Source organism: Carcharodon carcharias, chromosome 4, assembly GCF_017639515.1.
Source record: "Carcharodon carcharias isolate sCarCar2 chromosome 4, sCarCar2.pri, whole genome shotgun sequence".
Classification (NCBI taxonomy): Eukaryota; Metazoa; Chordata; class Chondrichthyes; order Lamniformes; family Lamnidae; genus Carcharodon; species Carcharodon carcharias.
In genome coordinates, this window is record NC_054470.1 from 31,245,818 (window position 1) to 31,271,632 (window position 25,815).

A 25,815-nucleotide genomic window follows, 5' to 3' on the forward strand; every position below is an offset into this window, starting at 1 on the left:
CCTCTCACACACACACTCGCTCTCACATTCTCTCACACACACTCGCTCTCACATACTCACACACACACACTCGCTCTCAAATCCTCACACACACACTCACTCTCACATCCTCACACACACACACACACACACACTCGCTCTCACATCCTCACACACACACACACCCACACACTCGCTCTCACATCCTCACACACACACTCGCTCTCATATCCTCACACACACACACTTGCTCTCACATCCTCACACACACACACACACACACTCGCTCTCACATCCTCACACACACACACACACTCGCTCGCTCTCACATCCTCACACACACACACACTCGCTCTCACAACCTCACACACACACACTCGCTCTCACATCCTCTCACACACACACTCGCTCTCACATCCTCACACACACACACTCGCTCTCACATCTTCTCACACACACTCGCTCTCATATCCTCTCACACACACACTCGCTCTCACATCCTCACACACACACACTCGCTCTCACATCCTCACACACACACACTCGCTCTCACATCCTCACAAACACACACTCACTCTCATATCCTCACACACACACACACTCGCTCTCACATCCTCACACACACACACTCGCTCTCACATCCTCACACACACACACTCGCTCTCACAACCTCTCACACACACATTTGCTCTCACATCCTCACACACACACTCGCTCTCACATCCTCTCACAGAAACACACACTCTCACATCCTCACACTCACACACTCACTCTCACATCCCCTCACACACACACTCGCTCTCCTATCCTCTCACACACACACACACTCTCACATCCTCACACACACACATGCTCTCACATCCACACACACACACACACTCGCTCTCACATCCTCACACACACACTCGCTCTCATATCCTCACACACACACACTCGCTCTCACATCCTCACACACACACACTCGCTCTCACATCCTCACACACACACACACACTCGCTCTCACATCCTCACACACACACACACTCGCTCTCACATCCTCACACACACACACACACACTCGCTCTCACATCCTCACACACACACACACTCGCTCTCACATCCTCACACACACACACTCGCTCTCACATCCTTACACACACACACTCGCTCTCACATCCTCTCACACACACACACTCTCTCACATCCTCACACACACACACACTCGCTCTCACAACCTCACACACACACACTCGCTCTCACATCCTCTCACACACACACTCGCTCTCACATCCTCACACACACACTCGCTCTCATATCCTCTCACACACACACTCGCTCTCACATCCTCACACACACACACTCACTCTCACATCCTCTCACACACACACTCGCTCTCACATTCTCTCACACACACTCGCTCTCATATCCTCACACACACACTCACTCTAACATCCTCACACACGCACACTCGCTCTCACATCCTCAAACACACACACTCCCTCTCATATCCTCTCACACACACACTCGCTCTCACATCCTCACACACTCACAATCATTCTCACATCTTCACACGCACACACTCGCTCTCACATCCTCACACACACACACTCGCTCTCACATCCTCTCACACACACACACACTCGCTCTCACATCCTCATACACACACTTGCTCTCACATCCTCACACACACTCACTCTCACATCCTCACACACACACACTCTCACAACCTCACACACACACACTCGCTCTCACATCCTCTCACACACACACACACACACACTCGCTCTCACATCCTCTCACACACACACACACTCGCTCTCACATCCTCTCACACACACACACACACACACTTGCTCTCACATCCTCTCACATACACACACACACACACACACACTCGCTCTCACTCGCCCATCATCTCACAGTCACTTGCCGATCCTCTCACGCCCTCAATCGCTAAATTGCCTTGGGGTGGGTGGGTATTGGGTGTATATGCAATGAGGGCAGAGTAAAGTCCTGCAGTGAGGCCTGAAGCCTAACAGCACCCGAACACGGGTGCATGCCAAGAGAAGCACCAGGAACCGGGGGCAACGCAGTCGGGAAGGGCCGGATCACCAGGAGATGCGGGAAAGTGGCTGGAGCTACAGGAAAATGTGGTGTGTGGAGGCCCCACATGCTCCAACTTCTCTCTATCTTCACATACTCGCAGTTCCCAATCTTGATTGGTCCTCCAATCACAGCCCGTTTCCCTCCCATGTTTGCTGCTGACAAGCTTAATAGTGAGCCCATCAGCAGCAAATGCAGGAGAGAAACCGGCTCTGATTAGAGAAGCAGTCCCTGCACAAAACTTCAAACTCTTTGACCCGTCCTTCCAGTATTTTCACCAATCAATCCAGAGGACACATAAGAGGTGTGGGTTTGACAAGCCTGGTATAGACGCATTGGCAAAGGTGCAGTAAAGATGGACGAGGATGTTACCAAAACTCAGACATTATAACTATCAAGGAACACAGAACAGGCTGAGCCTGTTTGCTCCAGAAAAGAGATGAGAGGTGCCTGATAGATATCTTTAAAATTATTAAGGGTTCTGATAGGGTAGATGTAGGGAAAGTGTTTTTACTTGTGGGGGGAGTTCAAAAGTAGTCGTCATAAATATAAGATATTCATTAGTAAATCCAATAAAGAATTCAGGGGATGCTTCCTTGCCCAGAGAGTAGTGAACTTGTTACCACATGCAATGGTGAACATGAATAGTGTAGATGCATTTAAGGAGGCGCTCAGTACATTATAGAGGAAGGAATAGATGCTGATAGGATTGAATAAAGTAAGGTGGATGGGGGCTTATGTGGAGCATAAACAGCAGCATGAACCGGTTGGACTAAATGGCCTGCTTCAGTGTATTCTATGTAATCTCTGTGTAACCTCTCCTGACTCCATCCTTATTGTAAAGCTTTGATTTATCCAGTCTTCACCCCCAGTACAATTGGAACTATTCTCATTGTTCAATTCTACACCCCCTCCAATAATTGTTAATGATATCATGACGTGGGCACTGGAGCCAAACACATTGGGCCCCAAATTAATAGTCAGGCTAACTGTACTCACTGTTGTTAAAGAATAAATCTGATTTACTTCCACTGATATGCAGTTAAATGCTGGAATCAGGAGGTTGCTGTTCACGATGACCTGCTCCTTAGAAGTTGTACCGCACAGTGACTCGCCAACAGGCTTGACACTGAAACATATGTAGCTGAATGAGGTTTGGGTGCTTGCATGACAGGTACCTACAGAGCACTCCAGAAACAACCAGGGCTTGTCCAATTGAACTTATATAAATTTCTAACAGCACGATAAGTTTTAATTACTGCCAAACAACTTCTCTAGCACTGAATATTAACTTTTGTTCCGATTCTTGTTCCTTCAGATTTCAATTATTGCTGGGAGTTTTTTAAAAAAGAATTACAAAGCTGCTTTCAAGCTAAAAGTCATAACATGTGTTATTCATCAAAAAACTTTGCTGCAGCAAGGGAATTTGGTGAGTGAAAAACTGGTGCAAGAATGGAAGATGAAGGAATCCATCCTGAAGAAGAAGCCCAAGACCACATAGACCATTCGAACAGAAACCAGCCAATAGCCTGATCTTGAGAAGGAAGTATTGGAGTGGGTCCTTGAAAATTGTCAGAATAGTTTCAAGATAACCAGAAATGCACTGCACTTATAAGCACTTAAATCAACCAAATCAAATCCTGAGTTCAGCAAAGGTTTCAGACAAACAGCCAGTTGGTGTAGCTGCTTTATGGAATGGATCAGTATAGTGTTGAAGCAGAAGATCAAGATTGCTCAAACGATCCCAAAAAACCTTGATACCAAAATTATCAGTTTCCAGTGATTCACATGAGTACCCATGTTGACACATTGGCAACATGGATGAAATGCCCATGAATTTTGATATGTCCAGCAGCCAAACTGAGTGGAAAGGTTTGAAAGTTCTAGTGAAAATGATAGGACATGAGGAGACAAGATTCACAATGGCCTGCATGGTCGACAGAACAAAATTAAAATCTAAGGTAATTTTCAAACGTGAAACCAAATATCAAGTTCCCTGTAGGAGGTTTTGTGTGTGTCCATAACAATAATTGGATAAATGAGGATGGAGTGAAGTTATGGATCAATAATGTGTGGAATAGGCGTTTCAGTGGCCTATGTAAAGAAAACAGCTTCTTGTAGGACATGTTCAGATGCTGTATAACCGATGAGATCAAGAGCCGCTTGCAAAGAAATAATACACACTTTGCAGTTAGATCAGCGAGTCTAACATCCATGGTTCAGCGTTTGGATGCATACCTCAAAAAGCCATTCAAGAATCATGATTACGCTGAATAGAATAGGTGAATGGCTGATGAAGAAAAAACATTAAAAAATGAGTGGAAATATGGGTGATGTTTTGTGTGGTTTCATTATCAAATCATGGGATGCTATTATTGCACCAAGTGCAATCAGATCATTCAAAAAATGCAGGATATCCAATTCCCTGGATGGAAAGGAAGATGATTTGTTGTGGAGGAATGATTCTGAAAACAAAAGCGCCACATCTGATCCAGAGTAGGATCTTTACAGTGATGCCATTGCCAAAGTGACTCAGAATGAACTCAATGAACTCTTTGTGTCGAATACTAATGAATTTGACGGTTTTAAAATGCTCTGATTGCAGTTAAACGTTTCTTTATACAATTAATTCATTCAATAAACTGTGACACATTAATTTACTATAAATTACCGATGTAAAGTTTTTTTTTTACATTTCAAAATGGAGACTACCCACGCCAGTGGTTCACTTTTTATATTGGGTGTCTAAGTCGAGTCCTGTTTTTGGAAGGATTTTTGGAAGCTTCAAAGGTCTATGGTATGTAGATAAGAAAACAGTCTGATGCAATTCTATAGTAATATACCTGGTTTATGCAATGGTTTCCATGCTCTTTTCCATTATCTGCAATAATGATGAATTACTATGTACACATTAAGTCGTCAAGGTTTCACCAAGGCCTGTGGAGACTGCAGTGAGTAGACTTTCTAAATTTGCCATATTGGGAAGGGTAGTGGCTTGGTTGCCACCCCTATAAAGGCTTGGGCTTCATCCAGTGTCAGCCATGTGACCCATTACCATCAACTCAGGGGTCCTTCAGTCGAACCATCTGCTGGATCAGTAGGTCCCTTGCGACAATGGCATCCTGCATGAACTCACCATGACAGCAGGCCCATTCTGAAGGACACTTCCATCCTCTGCACTGCGGCTCAGCCTCCTCTGCCTCAGGATCCCCTAACCCTCCTTCTCCACACTCTTCCTGCTTCTCGTCTGAGGATATGGGGCCTTCTTTTCCCTCTGTCTCTTTAAGCACCAAACCTCTCGGCTGCATCATGTTTTACAACATGCAGCACAGGACGATCATCTGGGAGTCCTTGGCAGGTGAGTATTAGAAGGCTCCAACACAGCAGTCAATGTATTGTAACCTCAAGGGTTTTTCTTTATTCATTCTCATGGCATGTGGGCATCACTGGCTAGGCTAGCATTTCTTACCCATCGCTAATTGCCCTTGAGAAGATGGTGGTGAGCTGCTTTCTTGAACAGCTATAGTCCATGTGTTGTAGGAACACCCACAGCGCTGTTAGGAAGGGAGTGCCAGGATTTTGACCCAGTGACAGTGAAGGAATGGCAATATATTTCCAAGTCAGGATGGTGAGTGACTTGGAGGACAAATTGGAGGTGGTGGTGTTCCCATACACCTGCTGCCCTTATCCTTCTAGATGGTAAAGGTTACAGGTTTGGAAGGTGCTGTCAAAGGAGCCTTGGTGAGTTGCTGCAGTGCATCTTGTGGATGGTACACACTGCTGCCACTGTGCATTGGTGATGAAGGGAGTGAATGTTTAAGTGGTGGATGTGGTTCGAATCAAGCAGGCTGTATTGTCTTGGATGGTGTCAAGTTTCTTGAGTGCTGTTGGGGCTGCACTCATCCAATCAAATGGAAAGTTTTCCATCACACTCCTGACTTGTATCTTGTAGATGGTGGACAGGCTTTGGGGTGTCATGAGGTGAGTTACTCTCGGCAGAATTCCCAGTCTCTAACCTGCTCTTGTAGCCACAGTATTTATTTGGCTAGTCTGGTTCAGTTCCTGGTCAATGGTAACCACCAGGATATTGATAATGGGGGATTCAGCGATGGTCATGCCACTGAATGACAAGGGGAAATGGTTAGATTCTCTCTTATTGAAGATTGTCACTGCCTGGCACTTGTATAGCATGAATGGTATTTGCCACTTATCAGCCCAAGCCTAAATATTGTCCAGGTCTTGCTGCATTTGGACATGGACTGCTTCAGTATCTGAGAAGTCATGAATAATGCTGAAAATTGTGCAATCACCAGTGAACATCCCCACTTCTGACTTTATGATGGAAGGAAGGTCATTGATGAAACAGCTGAAGATGGTTGGGCCTAGCACACTATCCTGAGCAACTCCTGCAACGATGTTCTGGGACTGGGATGATTGACCTCCAACAACCACAACCACCTTCCTTTGTGCTAGATATGACTCCAACCAGTGGAAGGTTTTCCCCTGATTCCCACTGACTTCAGTTTTGGTCAGGTCCTCAATGTCACACTTGGTCAAATGCTGCCTTGGTAGGGCCAGATTGGATTTGTCCTAGTTTTTGTGGACAGGATGTACCTAGGCAATTTTCCACATTGCCAGTGTTGTAGCTGTACTGGAACAGCGCGGCTAGGGGTGCAGCTAGTTTTGGAGCATAAGTCTTCAGTGCTATTGCCGGAAGATTGCCAGGGCCCATAGCTTTTGCTGTATCTAGTGCCTTCTGCTGCTTCTTGATAACATGTGGAGTGAATCAAATTGGCTGAAGCCTCGCATTTGTGATGGTAGGGACCTCAGGAGGAGGCCGAGATGAATCATCCACTCAGTACTCCTGACTGAAGGTGGCTGCAAACATTTTAGCTTTGTCTTTTGCACTGAAGTGCTGGGCTCCCCCGTCATTGAAGATGGGGATATTTGTGAAGCTTCCTCCTCCATTTAGCTGTTTAATTGTCCACTAACATTCACGGCTGGATGTGGCAGGACTGCAGAGCTTAAAAATGATCCATTGGTTGCTTCGCTCTATCGCATGCTGCTTCCATTGTTTGGCATGCAAGTAGTTCTGTGTTATAGCTTCACCAGGTTGACACCTCATTTTTAGATCCGCCTAGTGCTGCTCCTGGCATGCCCTCTTGCACTCTTCATTGAATCAGGGTTGATCCCCCAGTTGTTTGATGATAATGGTAGAGATATGCTGGGCCATGAGGTTAGAGATTGTGGTTGCATACAATTCTGGTGCTGCTGATGGCCCACAATGTCTTATGGATTCCCAGTATTGAATTGATAGATCTGTTTGAAAGTTATGCCATTTAGCACAGTGGTAGTGCCACAAAAGACGATGAAGGGTATCTTCAATGTGAATACGGGACTTCGTCTCCACAAGAGCTGTGCGATGGATAGATGCGACAGGTAGATTGGTGAGGATGAGGTCAGGTAGGTTTTTCCCTCTTGTTTCCCTCGCCACCTGCCACAGAGGACTTCTGTAATACACAGATGCATTGGTGAGTAGCTGACTGATCCCACAGAGGTCAGCAGCAGCGCCCTGAAAAGAACCCAAGGTGGAGAAGTTGATGGCCACGGTGACCTGCACTGCAGGGCCTGTCGATGGTTGGTTCTAGGGGCCAAATTATCATTCAGGAGGGTACAGCGGTCGGTCACCATATCCCTGGACAGGCAAGTCTCCTCTTGCACTGGTGCCCTGATATCTCCAGGAATGTGAGCCTGTCGTGGTGCTTACATTGGTTTCTGTATTCTCTGCTTCTTCTGCTCCTTGGTGCTGGCTGCTGAGGTTGTGCCTCTTGCTGCCTGGACACCCTTCCTCATGGCCTGCAAGGCTGCTGTTGCTGCAACTGCTCTGCCTGAATGGCCTGTGTTACAATCCCCATGGGGAAACTGTAAACCAAAATAACTAAATTTACTAAATGACCCCCAAATAAAGAAATTACTGGCAGGATTTCACTTTTTGTAACTTTTACTTTAACATGAATCAGAACCAACACAAATTAAGCATTAATTAACAAGCAAATGATATTCCAAATAAAAAACTAAATCTCATTTAAATAGTTGATACAACAAAGATACATCTTACACAACCACAAGCACTTCCCTTCAGCATATATGGCACTATGTAGCTACAGAGTTCCACAATATGCTGTTCCTTATTCACACAGGGTAAGTCAGGAGTACTCTCTGACAACAGGTATGATTTGACAGGTACGATTATCTTCAGTAAGACACACTTCTTTGTACTCTCTCTCCCTCGGGTCATGACAGTCCTGATGGTGTAGCTTTTCAGAGTTCCTTTTCAATGGATCAAACAACAGTACCCAGTTCCTGATCTGGTCCTCCGATACAAACTCTTGGCTCTTTTGCAAGCCTGTACTTTTCACACCACTTTTAGGATTCCGTACCTTTTAGCTTTCTTGAACATTGCTTCCCCAATAGCTTCTAGAAATCTATTTTTCTAGTTGCTGCCAAACAGAAAACCAACCTTTTCATAAAGAGCTTTGCTGGATTCTTCTCACATAAATTCTGTGTTCCTCTTTCTGTCTTTGTCTGCTTTCTCTTTGTGTCTAAATCTGTGTGCTGATCATCTTCTACCTACAGCTCTCCATTGTCAATCAACTCTCCTTTCTGCTTGGCTACATGGCTTCTGTCCTAATTTCCTTCCTGTTGGAACTGCTTCCAGGTCAACAGTCGCCGGTGTCACTTACTATCCAAGAAGATTACAATTGAACCCTTTACAACTCTTAGAAGTCTTTTTCGAACATTCATAAAAAGAATTCCTGAGTCAACAGGCATTTTAAAGAAATTACAAATTTTCCTTAGTGTACTGCTTCTGTGTCAAAGGTCACCACAGTTGAAGGTGTGAGGAAACTGCACCCATGTCCAGTGGCAGACATCTTCTTGGAATGGATTACTCAAGCATGGCTGAAAGGACTGATGCCATGTTGGTGGCAGAATTGTGCCAAGGCTCTGTGTGTTCAGCGACCACACCCCTGCCTCCTCTCCACTCCTTGGTGCAGAGTCAGGATCTTCCCTATGGTTTTTCTGATTGAGGTAATGCAGAAGTGCCCATACTTTTTAAAGGTTTTCAGTCCTCCTGAGGGGCCTCTTGCTCTGTTTCCCACTGCATTGACCTGGCGTGGTTCACACAAGCTTCCAACCCCCACATGACTCAGTGAAGATTCTAAAATGATTTCTTCAGCAGTCTTTGCAATGCAAGTCCCGCTATCACTCACCATGAGTGTCAAGTTGTGACTCACCCGGTTTCCCACTCCAGTGAAAATGGCCGGCATTGGAAATGGAGGTGGGAATTCCACATGCAGGACCCATCCGCCTCTTTTATTGCGCACCCAAGGCAGCTTAGCCCCGTGTCAAGGAAAATTTAGCCCAGTGTCTCCTAAAGACTCTTCAGATTTCCTGGATGCCCATTTTTTAAGGGGGCTTAAATTTCAGGATTTTTTTTACATTTTCATTGTTACATCTCCATATCAACACTTTAACTCTAAAACTCAACACTAAAACTAGTGGACAGGAGTTGCAAGAAAGCAGTCGCAAGCAACTTTCCCTCCCTTTCTTTGGCCTCAACTCATACCTCCCGTTGATAGGATGCAAAGACTGGAAAATAGGTGCGTGCAAATTTTTATTTTCCTGATATGTTGCTGAATAAATGAGCGCAGTCCCCATTTTAAAGGATTATGCTATGACTGCTGCGGTAAGCAACTAAACAACTTTGTCAAAAATGCTGCATATGTTGCCCCATAAGCTACAAAATTACATTAAAGAAATGTGATCTCTCACCATCATCATACAAAAATGATTGCAATATGAATCACTGCATTGTCAGGTGCTAACTACTGAAAAGTATGCAGAATTCATTATTTATAGCAACTGTCAGTCCTGATTGGCACTAATAAAACTAGTTCACTTATCTACTGCAGTCCACAATTAAATTGACAGATGGGCACTTTGCATAATCAGAGAATGTATTAATGTTGCTGCGCAATAACATTCTGTATAATCAGAGAGCAAAAATCACACGTGAAATCAATTTTTTGCTGAAAATCATGGATACAAATTAAGGGGGCACTGAATTAATTACTAGGAACTCTTATTATCAGAAGGCAATATACTAAACATTTAAAACTATCAAAATGATCATGTGGCTGCAGGTTACATATAAACAGATTTGATTAAAGCACTGAAAATCTGTCTAATTTTATACATGACCTTTTTATTTTTGTTTTGTTTTACTAGCTCTGAAGAATGAAATTTCTGATGTTTCATAAAAAGACAAAGAAATTGACAAGGAAATAGAAAAGAGAACGTGAGAGTAGACATGCAAGAGACATAAAAACAAATTGTAAATGATTCTACAGGTTTGCAAATAGGAAGAGATTAGTGAAAGTAAATGTGGGCCCATTAGAGACACAGGCAGGTGAAATCATAAGGAAGAACAAGGAACCGGCAGAGACATTTAACAAATATTTTGCACCTGCAGAAGCCACAAAAACCATTCCGGAAATAATACAGGACCAAGGGTCTAGCAAGAATAAGGAACTTAAAGAAATCAGTATGAGTAAAGAAACAGTACTGGAGAAATTAATGAGTCTAAATGTCAATAAATCTCATGGACCTGCGGATGATCTGCATCCTAAGTAGCTACAGAGACAGTGGATACATTGCTTTTAATCTTCCAGAATTCCTTAGACTCCAGATGAATTTCTTAGGATTAGATGGTAGCAAACATAACCCCATGATATAAGAAAGGGGGAAAAGAGAAAATGGGGAACTATAGGCTAGTGAGCCTAACATCATTTGTCAGAAAAATGCTAGGATCTATTAGTAAGAACATGGTAACAGGGCACTTAGAAAATCATTGGGCAGAATTTTGCTCAGCGGTGGGTGGACAGCTGACCCCCGCCACCAAAACGGGGCCCGCAGCCATTTTGAGTGGGCGGGCCAATTAAGGCCAGCCCAGCGGCCTGCCCGACAAGAAGCACTGTTCCCTGAGGCAAAGTCCTGTCTCAGGGAGATTCGTGACAGGTAAGTAAAGTCTAAAAATAGATAAATATTGAAATTATCACAATGTCACATGAGATGGGACATGTTAATAATAAACACATAAAGTTTATTAAATGTTTAAAAAACGGACGTGAGATTTCATCCCGCCAGTGGATGAAGTTTCATGAGTAATCAGAAGCCCGCTGGGGCTCTTGGCCTGCCCGCCAGCCTTAAGGTTGGGCAGGCAGGTCTTTAATTATCTTAATTACCCTGTCAATGGCCTCAATTGGTCATTGACAGCTCGGCGGGCGGACAGCTGATTTCTCTGTCCGCCCGCCTTTCTAAAAATTTATGGGACCGGGATGACGTCGGGGATTCTTCCCAACGTCATCCCGCGTCATTTTCCCCTCGGCGAGCGGGCCCAGCTCCCAAATCGCTGAGGGGTAAATCCTGCCCATTATATGATTAAGCAGAGACAACATGAATTTATGAAATGTAAATTGTGTTTGACAAATCTAATACAGTTCTTTGGGGATGTGACTAGTAGGATGGGTAAGAGGGAACCAGCAGATGTCATATAATCAAATGTTCAAAATGCATTCAATAAGGTGTCATACAAAAGGTTACTATATTAAATTAGGACTCATGGGATTGGGGTAATATATCAGCACAGATTGAGGACTGCTTAATGGACAGAAAGCAGGGGGTAGAAATAAACAGGACATTTTCAGGTTGGCAGGCTGTACACAAGAGCACAAGAAATAGGAGCAGGAGCACCCTTGTCTCAATTACCCTCTCTCACCCCGGTCATTCACCAGTATTGTCCTCATGTCTGCTCCCTTCAGTCCAAGAACACAAGGACTAGGAACAGAAGTAGATCACATGGTCCGTCAAGCCTGCTCTGCCATTCTGTTTTTTTTATTCGTTCATGGGATGTGGGCTTCACTGGCTGGGCCAGCATTTATTGCCCATCCCTAGTTGCCCTTAAGAAGGTGATGGTGAGCTGCCTTCTTGAAGAGCTGCAGTCCATGTGGTGTAGGTACACCCACATTGCTGTTAGAAAGGGAGTTCCAGGGTTTTGACCCAGCGACAGTGAAGGAACGGCGATATATTTCCAAGTCAGGATGGTGCATGATTGGAAGGGGAACTTCCAGGAGTTCCCATCTATCTGCTGCCCTGGTCCTTCTAGGTGGTAGCGGTCGTGCGTTTGGAAGGTGCTGTCTAATGAGCCTTGGTGAATTCCTGCAGTGCTTCTTGTAGATGGTACACACTGCTGCTACTGTGCCTCGGTGGTGGAGGGAGTGAATGTTTGTGGATGTGGTGCCAATCAACTGGGCTGCTTTGCCCTGGATGATGTCAAGCTTCTTGGGTGTTGTGAGAGCTGCATTCATCCAGGCAAGCAGGGAATATTCCATCACATTCCTGACTTGTGCCTTATATATGGTGGACAGGCTTTGGGGAGTCAGGAGGTTAGTTACTCATTGCAGGATTCCTAGCCTCTGACCTGCTCTTGTAGCTACAGTATTTATATGGCTAGTCCAGTTCAGTTTCTGGTCAATGGTAACCCCCAGGACGTTGATAGTGGGGGAATACAATAATGGCTGATATTGGGCTTCAACTCCACTTTCCTGCCCGCTCCCCATATCCCTTGATTTCCTGAGAGACCAAAAATCTGTCTATCCCAGCCTTAAATGTATTCAACAATGGAGCATCCACAGCCCTCTGGGGTAGAGAATTCCAAAGGTTCACTGCCCTTTGAATGAAGTAATTTCTCCTCCCCTCAGTCTTAAATGATCAGCTCCTTATCCTGAGACTGTGCTTTAGATTCCCTGACCAGTGGAAATGACCTATCAGTGTCCACCCTATCAAGCCCTTCAGAATCAGTATGTTTCAATGAGATCACCTCTCATTTTTCTAAACTTCAGAGATTTTAGGCCCAATTTACTCACCCTCTCATCTTGGGGAGGTGGTGGCATAATGGTAATGTCACTGGACTAGTAATCAAGAAGCCCAGGCTAACACCCTGTGGATCACGGCAGCTGGTGGAATTTAAATTCAATTAATAAATTGAGAATTGAAAACTAGTCTCGGTAATGGTGACTATGAAACTATCATTAATTGCTTGTAAAAACTCATCTGGTTCATGAATGTCTTTTAGGGAATTATGGAAATCTGCTATCCTTACCCTGCCTAACTTACATGTGACTCTTGACCCACAGAAATGCTCAGTTCAAGGACAATTAGAGATGGACAACAAATGCAGGCTTTGCCAGCAACATCCACAACTCATGAAAAAATAAATAAAGGTCATAGGTCAACTCCCTCATCCCACCTATGTTGCCTCCAATGCAAGTATATCCTTTCTTAAATGTGGAGACCAAAACTGCAGACAGTATTCTAGATGTGGTCTCACCAAAACCCTGTACAACTGCAGCAAGGCTGTAATTAACATAGTACCACAAGTATTTAGGCCTCAGCTATTTACATTCTATATTAATGAGTTAAGCGAGGAGACTGAGTGTAAAATATCAAAATTTGCTCATGACACAAAGTTAAGTGGGAAAGCAAGCAGTGAGAAGGCTGCAAAAAAAAAACTCAAAGGATCGGTTATCACTATAGAGGATACGAGTAACATTCCAGAAATAGCTGTAAATCAGGAAATCGAAGGGAAGGAGGAACTCAGGAAAATTATAATCACCAGAGAAGTGGTACTAGCAAAACTTTGGAGCTGCTGGCTGACTAATCTCCGGGTCCTAAAGGACTTCATCCTAGGGTCTTGAAAGAAGTGGCTAGTGAAATAGTTGATGCGTTGGTTTTAATTTTACAAACTTCCCTAGATTCGGGGAAGGTTCCATTAGATTGGAAAATAACCAATGTCACTCCTTTGTTCAAAAAGGGCGGGGGGGAGACAGAAAGCAGGAAACTACAGGCCAGCTAGCTTAACATCTGTCGTGGGGAAAATGTTAGAAGCTATTAGTAAAGATGTTATAGCAGGGCATTTACAAAAGTGTAAGGCAATCGGGCAGAGTGAACATGGTTTTGTGAAAGAGAAATCATGCTTAACCAAGTTATTGGATTTCTTTGAAGGAGCCACATATGAATATACGAACAAGGAGCAGGAGTAGGCCATTCAGCCCTTCAAAGCCTGCTCCACCATTTAATAAGATCATGGCTGATCTGATAGTAACCTGAAATCTGCATCCCACCTACCGCCTGCGGTAATTATGGTTTTATCTGATGTGTAGTATACCATAAAGAAGAATGTTATAAAGGAAGATCACATGATCTTGTGTAACTAATAGTGCAGGCTAACTCTGTAGTTAGTTGGTTGTCATGAAGATATTAATGTATATAATGTTATTGGAAATTATTTTAAATTGGACTTGTAGTAGGATCTGTGTCTGTGGGTGTGAGTGTGTATGTCTTAATTGGATTAAAGCCAGCTAGTCTGGGTGCTTTGATATATAGTAGTTTTGAGATGTTAAATAGTAAGGTAAAGAATACATTTGAATTTTGTTGAATAAAGATTCATAGACTGGGGGTTAAATCTTGCACCTATCTGGGAGACACCAAGCAATATGTTTATATTACTAATAAAATTGGTACTATGAAAGGGGGTTTAGTGTTAGAAGAGGTGGTGTTTAAAGGGCCTGGTGATACAATGAGAATTTGCATTCAAAGGGAAGGCTGGTATATACAAAAAAGAGTTTTGTGTGTGTAAGTCAGAGGCATATAATTTCTAAGCAGCCTGTAAGCCCTAACACTGTGTCTGTGAAGGAACAAATTGAAAGGAACCTAATTTTGAATTCTTAAGATAAAATGTGCTTTGCCTGGTGTCTGTTTAAGTCTATGGGTTATTGTTGCTTTGGGGAAGATATTTACCTAGGAGTGATTAATTCGGGGAATTGTTTAAAGTTATTATGGTAATAATTTGTAGACATGTGTGTGTTTAAATTTGTTGTTAAATTAATAAATGTTTAATTTAATTTATATTAAAACCCTCCTGAGGTTTGGTGGTTTCATATCTGAATTCAGAGTTGCATCTCAAACATACCAGTTGAAAATATAGGTTATGACAGTTGTTTAAAATTTCCATCTGGGATTTTAAATATCTCAGCCTTTACCAACTACTGTGTCATAACATTGGTAGTTAGTTGGAAGTCAGTAGTCTGCAAGTGAGCAGCAGTAGTATGTGGATAGAGTTGGTGTAGAAACACACATGTGTAGTTGCTGAGTACCTTGTAACTAAACAGTATGTGTTCCACCTAAGAAATGTCTACAGAACTATTCTATCTAAAGTACCAACTCGTTCACTCTGCAACAAGCATACAATTGGGACTCACAAGTCAAAACACCGCTGATAACTTATCACTCCCTTCTTACCAAGAATCTATTCCCCTCTGCCTTAAAAATAGTCAAAGACTCTGCTTCCACCACCTTTTCAGGAAGGGAGTTCCAAAGACTCACGACCCTATGAGTGAAAAAATTTCACCTCATCTCCGTTTTAAATAGGTGACTCCTTATTTTTAAACAGTAACTCCAAGTTTTAGATTCTTCCACAAGAGGAAACATCCTCTCCACATCCACCCTGTCAATACCCCTCAGGGTCTTATAGGTTTCAATCAAGTCACCTCTTACTGAACTCCAGTGGATACAAACCTAAGTCTGTCTAACCTTTCCTCAAAAGACAACCCACACTTTCCAGGTTTTATTCTAGTAAACCTTCTCTGAACTGCTCCCAACATATTTACATCCTTCCTTAAATAAGATGACCAATACTGTACACGATTCTCCAAATGTGGTCTCACTAGTGCCCTGTACAATTGAAGCATAACCGCCCTACGTTTGTATTCAATTCCCCTCACAATAAATGATAATATTCCATTAGCTTTCCCAATTACTTGTTGTACTTGCATACTACACTTTTGTGATTCATGCACTAGGAAACCCAAATCCCTCTGCACCTCAGAGCTCAACAATTTTTCACCATTCATATAATATGCATCTCTTTTATTCTTCCTGCCAAAATGGACAAATGGACATGTGCTGTGGATAAAGGAGAAGCAGTGGATGTACTGTACTTAGATTTCCAGAAGGCTTTTGATAAGGTGCCATATCGAAGGTTATTGCAGAAAACAAAAGCTCATAGTATAGGGCGTAATAAATTGGCATGGATAGAAGATCAGCTATCTAACAGGAAACAGGGTGGCCATAAATGGGTCTTTTTCTGGTTGGCAAGTGTTGTGCCACAGGGATCAATGCTGGGGCCTCAACTTTTTACAATTTATATCAATGACTTAGATGAAGGGACAGATGATATTGTTGCTAAATTTGCTGTTGACGCAAAGATAGATAGGAAAGTAAGTAGTGAGGAGGACGTAAGGAGGCTATAAAGTGACATAGATAGATTAAGTGAGTGTGCAAAGGCCTGGCAAATGGGGTGTAAAGTGGGCAAATGTGAAATTGTCCATTTTGGAAGGCAGAATAAAAAAGAAGCATATTATCTAAATGGTGAGAGATTGCAGAGCTCTGAGATTCATAGGAATCCAGGTGTCCTAGTGCATGAATCACAAAAGTCTAGTAGGCAGGTACAGCAAGTAATTAAGAATGTCATCATTTATTGTGAGGGGAATTGAATACAAAATTAGAGAGGTTATGCTTCAGTTGTACAGGGCACTGGTGAGACCACATCCGGAGTACTGTGTACAGAACTGGTCACCTTATTTAAGGAAAGATGCAAATGTGTTAGAAGCAGTTCAGAGAAGGTTTATTTGGCTAATATCATGAATGGGTGAGTTGTCTTTTGAGGAAAGGTTGGACAGATTAGGATTGTATGCACTGGAGTTTAGATGAGTAAGAGGTGACTTGATCATAACCTTTAAGATCCTGAGGGGCCTTGACAGAATGAATGTGGAGAGGATGTTTTCTCTTGTGGGACAATCTAGAACTAGAGGTTCACAGTTTAAAATACAAGGTCACTCATTTCAAACAGAGATGAGGAGAATTTTTTTCTCTCAGAGGGTTGTGAATCTTTGGAACTCTCTTCCTCAAAAGGCAGTGGAGGCAGAGTCCTTGAATATTTTTAAGGCAGAACTAGATAGATTCTTGATTAACAAGGGGGTGAAAGGTTATCTGAAGTAGGTGGGAGGTTACAAACAGATCAGCCATGATCTTATTGAATGGTGGTGCAGGCTTGAAGCGTCAAGTGGCCTACTTCTGCTCCTGGTTCGTATGTTTGTATGTATACAGTTGGGTTGGATGGGTGAGCAAGATTATGGCAGATGGAATAAATACAACGTTGCAAAATGTGAAGTTACCCAATTCGGGAATAAAAATAAAAAGCAGCATAGTTTTAGAATAGTGAGTGTAGGAAATGTTTGCATTCAGGTGGACCTGGGTGTCCTTGCACACGAATCACAGAAAGTTAACATGCAGGTACAACAAGCAATTAGGTATGCAAATATTGTTAGCTTTTGTCAGATTATAAGACTAAAGAATTCATATGACAATTGTACAGGGCACTGGTGAGGCTACACCTTAAGTACTGTGCACAGTTTGGTCTTTTTGTCTAAGGAAGGACATACTTGCTCTAGACAGAGGCCAACTCCATCCTGGTATGACTCGTTTCTGGTATGAGGAGATTGTCCTATGAGGAGAGATTGAGTAGACTAGGTCTATATTCCCTGGAGTTTAGAAGAATGAGAGGTGATTTAATTGAAACACATAAGGAGATTAAATGGGGTTGAGAGTGGGGGGGGGTCCAACAGAGGACAGTAGAGGGGTGACTGAAGCATTCTGGGAGAAGTCACCGCAGACACCGCGACTCAGAAAGGGATCGAGGAGAAGGACTCTTGCACTCAACAGAAGGAAGAGCATCCAACCGAGGATGGTAGAGAGAAGTGACTGAAGCATTCTGGGAGAAGTCACCGCAGACACTGCGACTCAGAAAGGGATCGAGGAGAAGGACCCTTGCATTCAACAGAAGGAAGAGCATCCAACAGAGGACAGTAGAGAGAAGTGACGGAAGCATTCTGGGAGAAGTCACTACAGACACCACGACTCAGAAAGGGATTGAGGAGGACCCACTGTCAAAGAATGGAATAGCCCAAACATTACTTTGCTATAGTGTTTCCATTCCTCCTTCCTCCTCAAACCAAAAAAAGAGAGGGAGAGGAAGTACCTTCAGGAGTGCACCAGACCTGCAAGGGACACTCTTCTGAAAGTGGAATTTTTAAAAGAAACAGCTGATTGGTGAGTAAATCCTGGTGAGTTTTTTTTTAATCTATTAAAGTTATTCATTGCTTAATACTGAGGTAGGAGCTACAAAAAAAGTATATAGTACCATACAAGTATAATTAGTCAAGAAACAAGGTTCCTAGCTAACATAAATAAGGCCCCGAGCTAGCGTATTTTTTAAGGAAATAACTAGGTTAATCGAGAGGGATGTCATAGCAGGAGAACTCAGACCCCTGATATGCTCCTCCTGCAGGATGTGGGAAATGTCCCTGTTGACCATGTGTGCAGATGGTGTATCCAAATGCAGCTTCTAGCTAACCAGATTTCGGAGCTGGAGTTGCGGGTGGACTCATTGAGCAAGTCGTTTAGCGAGGTGGGCATGCCACAGGTGAAGATTACACAGGCAGAAAGGGAATGGGTGACCATCAGGAACAGTAAAAGACTCAGGAAGGTAGTGCAGGAGACCCCTGTCGTTATCCCCCTCTCTAACAGATACTGTTGGGGGGGTGGCCTCTCAGGGGAAAGCAGCAACAGCCAAGTTCACGGCACCGTGGGTGGCTCTGCTGCTCAGAAGGGCGAGAGGAAAACAAATGGCAGGGCTATAGTGATAGGAGATTCAATAGTTAGGGGCACAGACAGACTCTACTGTGGCCGCAAACGTGAATCAAGGATGGTATGTTGCCTCCCTGGTGTCAAGGTCCGGGATGTCACAGAGCGGCTACAGAACATTCTGGGGAGGGAAGGTAAGCAGCCTGTGGTCGTGGTACACACCGGTACCAAGCACATAGGTAAACTAAGGGCTGAGGATCTGCAAGCTCGGTACAGGGAGTTAGGAGATAAATTAAAATGCAGGACCTCAAATGTAGTAATCTTAGGATTACTCCCAGTTCCACGTGCTAGTGAAAGCAGGAATAAGAGGATAGACCAAATGAACACTTGGCTAGAAAAATGGTGTAGCCGGGAGGGACTCAGATTCTTGAGGCACTGGGACCGGTTCTGGGGAAGGTGGGACCTTTATGAACTGGACGGGCTGGACCCAGGCAGAGCTGGGACCAGTGTCCTTGCGGGGACTTTTGCTAGTTCTGTTGGGAAGTATTTAAACTAGTGTGGCAGGGGGATGGGATCCCAGGAGTAGAATCAGATAGGTCAGACTCAGATTGGAAAAATGGAGGTAGAAGATTAGCTAGGCACGTTGTGATAGACATGGAGTTACAGGAGAAGCAAAGTTTAAAAAGTGTCCAGCAAGGGAAATTGATGGGGTTAAACTGTTTATACTTCAAAGCAAAGAGTATTACAAGGTAGATGAGTTAAGGGCACAGGTAGGCACATGGCAGCAGGACGTCATTGCTATAACGGAGACCTGGCTAAAGGAGGGACAAAACTGGCAGCTAAATATCCCTGGTTATTGAGTCTTCAGACACAATAGAGGAGGAGATAAAAAAAGGAGGGGGAGTAGCACTAATGGTTAAAGAATCAATTCCAGTTGTGAGAAGGGATGATATACTAAATGGGTCAACAAACGAGGCTTTATGGATTGAGCTTAGAAATAAAAAAGGGGCAGTATCACTACTGGGAGTATACTACAGACCCCCAAACAGTGAAAGGGAGATAGTGAAACAAATATGTAGGCAAATTTCTGCTTGTAAGAATAAGAGGGCAATAATACTAGGAGACTTCAACTGTCCTAATATCAACTGGGATTCAAACAATATAAGGGGCACTGAGGGAGAAAAATTCATGCAGTGTGTCCAGGAAAATTTTTTCAACCAATTAGTGACAAACCCAATGAGAGGAGATGCAATTCTAGACCTAGCCTAGGGGAACGAAGAAGGGCAAGTGGGTGAAGTGACAGTTGGCGACCATATCGGGGACAGTGATCACAATTCAGTTAGATTTAGCATTACCATGGAAAAGGACAGAGATAAGGCAGGAGTAAAAGTCTTGAACTGGGGGAAGGCAAATTTTGCAGAAATGAGAAGGGACTTGGCTGAAGTGGACTGGACAGCAGTGCTGGAAGATAAAATAGTGGAAAACCAGTGGGAAGCACTAAAAAGCAAGATCCTAATTGTACAAAGTAGCCATGTCCCCTATAAAAATAAGAGCAGTACTGCCAAATCTAGACCTCCCTGGTTGTCTAGAGGAATACAGGGGAAGATCAAACAGAAAAAGAAAGCGTAGGATAGGCACAAAGAACTAAGCAATGCAGATAGCGTAGATGAATATAGGAACTGCAGGGACGAAGTAAAAAAGGAAATAAGAAATTCAAAGAGAGGGCATGAAAAAAAGATTAGCAAGTAAAGTTAAAAATAACCCAAAGATGTTTTACCAATAAATTAATGCTAAAAGGTTAGTTAAGGAAAAAGTGGGACCTATGAGAGATGAAGATGGAAACTTGTGTGTGGATGCAGAAGCTGTGGGAAGGGTTTTGAATGAATATTTTGTCTCCGTGTTTACAAAGGAATGGGAGGATGTAGATATAGTAGTCCAGGAGGAACACTGCGAGATATTCGATGGAATAGTCATAAGGAGAGAGGAAGTACTTGAAGGGTTGAAATCCTTAAGTTGAGAAGTCACCAGGACCAGATGGATTGTTTCCGAGGCTGCTGAAGGAAGTCAGGGAGGAGATAGCAGATGCTCTGAGGATGATTTTCTAATCTTCACTAGATACAGGGGAGGTACTGGAGGACTGGAGAAATGCAAACGTAGTTCCATTGTTTAAAAAGGGATCAAAGGAAATGTCAAACAATTATAGGCCAGTTAGTCTTACATCGGTGGTGAGTAAATTAGTAGAATCAATCCTGAGAGATAGGATTAACAGGCATGTGGAAAGGCATGGACTAGTCAGGGATGGTCAGCATGGATTTGTTAAAGGAAGGTCTTGCCTCACAAATTTGATTGAATTCTTTGAGGAAGTGACAAGAAGGGTTGATGAAGGTAGTGCAGTGGATGTTGTGTACATGGATGTTAGCAAGGCATTTGACAAGGTCCCACATGGCAGATTGGTCAGGAAAGTAAAAGCCCATGAAATTCAGGGTAATGTGACAAACCAATAAAAGGTTGGCTCTGTAATGGGAAACAAAGGGTAATGGTCGATGAATGCCCTTGCGAATGGAAAGTTGTCTCAAGCAGTGTTCCACAGGGCTCGGTGCTGGGACCCTTGCTGTTTGTGTTATATATTAACGATTTGGACATGAACGTGGGGGGCACGATTGGGAAATTTGCAGATGACACAAAGATTGGCCAAGTAGTGGATAGAGTAGAGGATAGCCATAATCTCCAAAATGATATAGATGGGTTGGTGGAGTGGGCAGTAAAATGGCAGATGGATTTTAACATAGAGAAGTGTGAGGTCATACATTTAGGGAGGTCAAACAGTTACAGAGATTACACAATAAATGGGAGTATACTAAGAGGGGTAGATGAAGTGAGAGATCTTGGCGTACAGGTACACAGGTCCCTGAAGGCAGCAGTTCAAGTAGACAAGTTTGTAAAGAAGGTATATGGAATGCTCTCCTTCACTGGCAGAGGTATAGAATATAAAAGTAAGGATATAGTGTTGGAATTGTATAAAACACTGGTGAGGCCACAACTGGAGTACTGTGTGCAGTTCTGGTCACATTACAGGAAGGACGCAATAGCTCTGGGGAGAGTGCAGAGGAAGTTTACAAGAATGTTGCCAGGGTTAGAAAAGAGTAGCTATGAGGAGAAATTGGATAGGTTGGGATTATTTTCCTTAGAACAAAGAAGGCTGAGAGGTGACTTGATTGAGGTATACAAAATTATGAGGGAAATAGATAGAGTGGACAGGATAAAATTGTTTCCCTTGTGGAGAATTCTAGAACCAGGCGACATAGATTCAAGATAAGTGGCAGAAGGTGTAGGCGGGACATGAGAAAGAACTTTTTTACGCAGAGAGTAGTGGGTGTCTGGAATTTGCTGCCCAAGTTGGTGGTAGAGGCAGGAACTTTAAACTCTTTTAAAAAGTACCTGGATCTGCACGTTAAGTGCTGTAAGCTGCAGGGCTATGGGCCGGGTGCAGGAAGGTGGGATTAGAAAGGGCACCCGGGTGTCCTTGGGCTAGCATGGACAAGATGGGCTGAATGGCCTCCTTCTGTGCTGTAACTTTTCTATGGTTCTATGGTCTCTGTGGACAGTTGAGCCATTGCCACAGGATGGTCTTTGCTACCAGTGGCCCCTCCCTGGACCAAGTAGTGTCCAAAAAGTAGCGCCCCCCCCCCCCCCCCCCCCCCCCCCCCACCCCCACCCCCATCCAGAGTCCACTGCAGAACTGCCAGGTTTCACTGGATGGTCTCCCCACATGGCAGCAAGCCCCTCTGATACAGGAACAATGCAACTTGGGTTCATTTGGGATCCAGGCAAGTGGCTTGTCTGCTTTCTTTCTGCCTCTGACAAAATTGCATGGCAGCAGGAAAAGGTCAGGCACACCACCTGATGTCTTCCTGCACCATTTTTGTAAGCCTTCCCACCTCCCAGCCATCCCAAAGGGCTGGTATAACTCAGCTCTGGGTCACAGTCTTAGAGTAAGGGGTTGGTCATTTACACCTGAGGTGAGAAGAAATTTTTTCAAGCAAAGTTATGAATCTTTGCAATTCTTTACCACAGAGGGTCGTGGATGCTCGGTTGCTGAGTATATTCAATTCAGAGGTTGTTTTTTTGAGTATAAAGGAAATCAAGGGATATGGGGACTGTGTGGACAGGGGGAATTGATGTAGAACATTAATCATGATCTTGCTGAATGTCAAAGCAGCTCAAAAAGGATAACTCCTGCTCTTTTTTCATATGTTCTTATGTTGCTTCTGATTCTTCTCAACAAGGAAGACTGTGTGATTGTGATAAAAAGCTTTCTGCTTTTCTCATGGCACAGCTGTACCTATGGTTTGTTAGGAAGTACTGGTAATTCAACAGTTTATAACTGCTTTAAGTGTGAAAATGAGAATTAGTGCAGGAATACAATGATTGGGCGGTGTCAGTTTCTGAGTCACATTTATGATACACGACTTGAACAGGGGAAAACTGAGATGTACCTATGGGTTTGGTGTACAGGAACAGGTAGACTTTAATAATTACTCCTGATGGAAAGAAACATGACCACATATTTGGAGACAATAAGTTATTTACAATGCATGCTGGGGATCAGACTTGCACAGGATGCATTTGTTTACCAGTGCTGACTTTAAAGCTGTTAAAATGTTTGCCCATCTTTTTCGGGTAATGGTGCCCAATAAAAATAATATCTGACCTCTTTCTGAACACCATGGACATAAAATGTCTTCCCATCAAATTTCAATTTACTGACGTCAAACCTGGAAAAGAAAAGAAAATGAGAAGCCTGATAATACTGTAAAATTAATTAAAAATGTATCACTCCCTACATATGTAAAATGTGAAAAATATAATCAATTTATATTTCACAACCCAAGTATGAATATGGGAATAAGGATAGGCCATTCACCCACTCGAGCCTGTTCAGCCATTCAATTAAATTATGACTGATCTGTATCTTAACTCCATCCAGCCACCTTGGTCTTAATACATAATCTAAAAAAGACTATCAAACTCAGCTTTGAAATTTTCAATTAACCTTACCTCACCAGCTTTTTGAAGGACAGAGTTCTGGATTTCCAATACTCTTTGTGCAAAATGCTTTCTGACATCGCTGTTGAACTTTAATTTTAAGATCATGCCCATTTGTCACCCATCAGAAAAAAATTTTTCTCACCCTACTTTTATCAAATCCTTTAATCATCTTAACTCCAACTATAACACCCATTAATCTCCTTTATTCAAGAGAATACAAGACTTGGTGTTGCAAGCTGTCAGCATCATTTAACCCTTTTAACTCTAGTATCATTCTGCGCCTTTGGTCTCCAATGGTAACCTCATCCTGTCTGATTTCAATGGCCCAGGCAACCATTAATGCCAGCTTCCCAGCCTTTTTGGTTTGGAAATTGGTGTGCTAATGAGGGCTGGCTGTTGAAATTGGCCAAGCTTGCCCGGTCTCCTTCTCAGAAAGGCACACTGCTTGCTTTGGTCTTCAGAAGCTACAATCAAACCCCATATTTCAAAAGCACTTCATCAGCTGCAAAATGCTTTGCGGAATCCTGAAGATGTGAAAAGAAATTTACAAATACAAGTGTTTCATTCTTATTTATTTCGTATATTAGTAGGGTGTTTATGAAACCATTCTAACTTGTCCAAGTCCTTCTTGTTTTCCTGAAACTCATGAAATAGGCATTTGACAAGGTTTGCCAAAAACATTCTCTCAAGTTTTTGCGAATACTACTCTGGAAACAACTTTGAGAAGATGAGCAAGGATGGCACCATGACTGATACCCTTTCATTTTGCTTCCCTCTGCACAACAACAATGCTGACATCACAAGTCCCATGGAATGTGAGGATCAAATTTGTACTTCAGCTTTCTGTGGTAATAGGCTACAGTTAACAGAATCAAACAACTTGACTGCTGCACAGAAGAAAAAGTAAAGGGTCTGGAGAGCAACCAGGAAAATGAAATCAAACCAGATAGCTGAAAGAGAGGAAAATCACCAGTGATGGAATGAATGACCTATGCTGTAAAACTCAATGGTTCTGTAAATATGACCAGCCAGGTTGTTTTAAAGACAGAAACTACAACCGAAGTAAATGTCTCATAACACATACCTCATTTCTCTATTATAGAAGCTAATTTTCAGTTTCCCAACACTGGTTACATGCAACACTGATATGGACCTCTACAATATTAGCTATACAATGTGTGAGCATCTAATGTTCCTCAGCATACAGTGAGCAATACATAATCTTTCCTCATAATCCTTCCATTAAAAGTAAACAAGTTTCAAAACAAGTTACCATTTGGTTTTACAAAGAGGTAAGAGAAATAAATAATTAGCAACATTCTACAGAAATCCCAAGTGCTAATTTGAAGCGTGATTTCAGGGGGCCAGAAAGAAAAATGTAACCTCATTTAAATAGAATATTTAGTAAAATTGAAGCCTGAGAAGATTATCATGACTTTGCATGAGACTATATCCACTGCTGATGCCTGGTTCAAAGTAACGGGCTCATCCAGAGTCCCGACACGTGGGGCAGAATTCTGCCCTTGGCGGGGTGCTCGGTGGGGGCAGGGGCGGTTCCATCCACGATCAGCACCGCGCCAGAATTTCATGCTGGTGGGCCAATTAAGGCCTGCCCAGTATGGAACACAAGTGGCAGCGCTGAGTGCTGCCTGTGTGGGCAGCGGGAGGGTGAGCGGGCCTTCGCGCACGTGCAAAGAGAGTGCTTCAATCTCCCTCGGGCACGGAGCTGTCTCAGGGAGATGGAGCGCTGTTTAATAAAATGAAGAAAATAAAAATGTCATAAAACATGTCCCCCCCATGTGACTCTGACATGTTTTTAATGCAAGTGTAAAATTTTTTTTTTTGCTTTAGGAAACCTCACCTCGCCTGTGGATGAGGTTTCCT

At 43.2% G+C, this 25,815-nt stretch overlaps 1 protein-coding gene across 1 annotated transcript in view; it reads right to left on the minus strand.

Moving 5' to 3' along the window:
- frmd3 (FERM domain containing 3) overlaps positions 1–25,815 on the minus strand; it is a 320,905-nt gene that overhangs the window by 78,165 nt on the left and 216,925 nt on the right. The window contains exon 9 of the mRNA XM_041185271.1: positions 23,594–23,657. Coding sequence (XP_041041205.1) covers positions 23,594–23,657 — 64 coding nt within the window. The remainder of the gene's footprint in view (positions 1–23,593; positions 23,658–25,815) is intronic.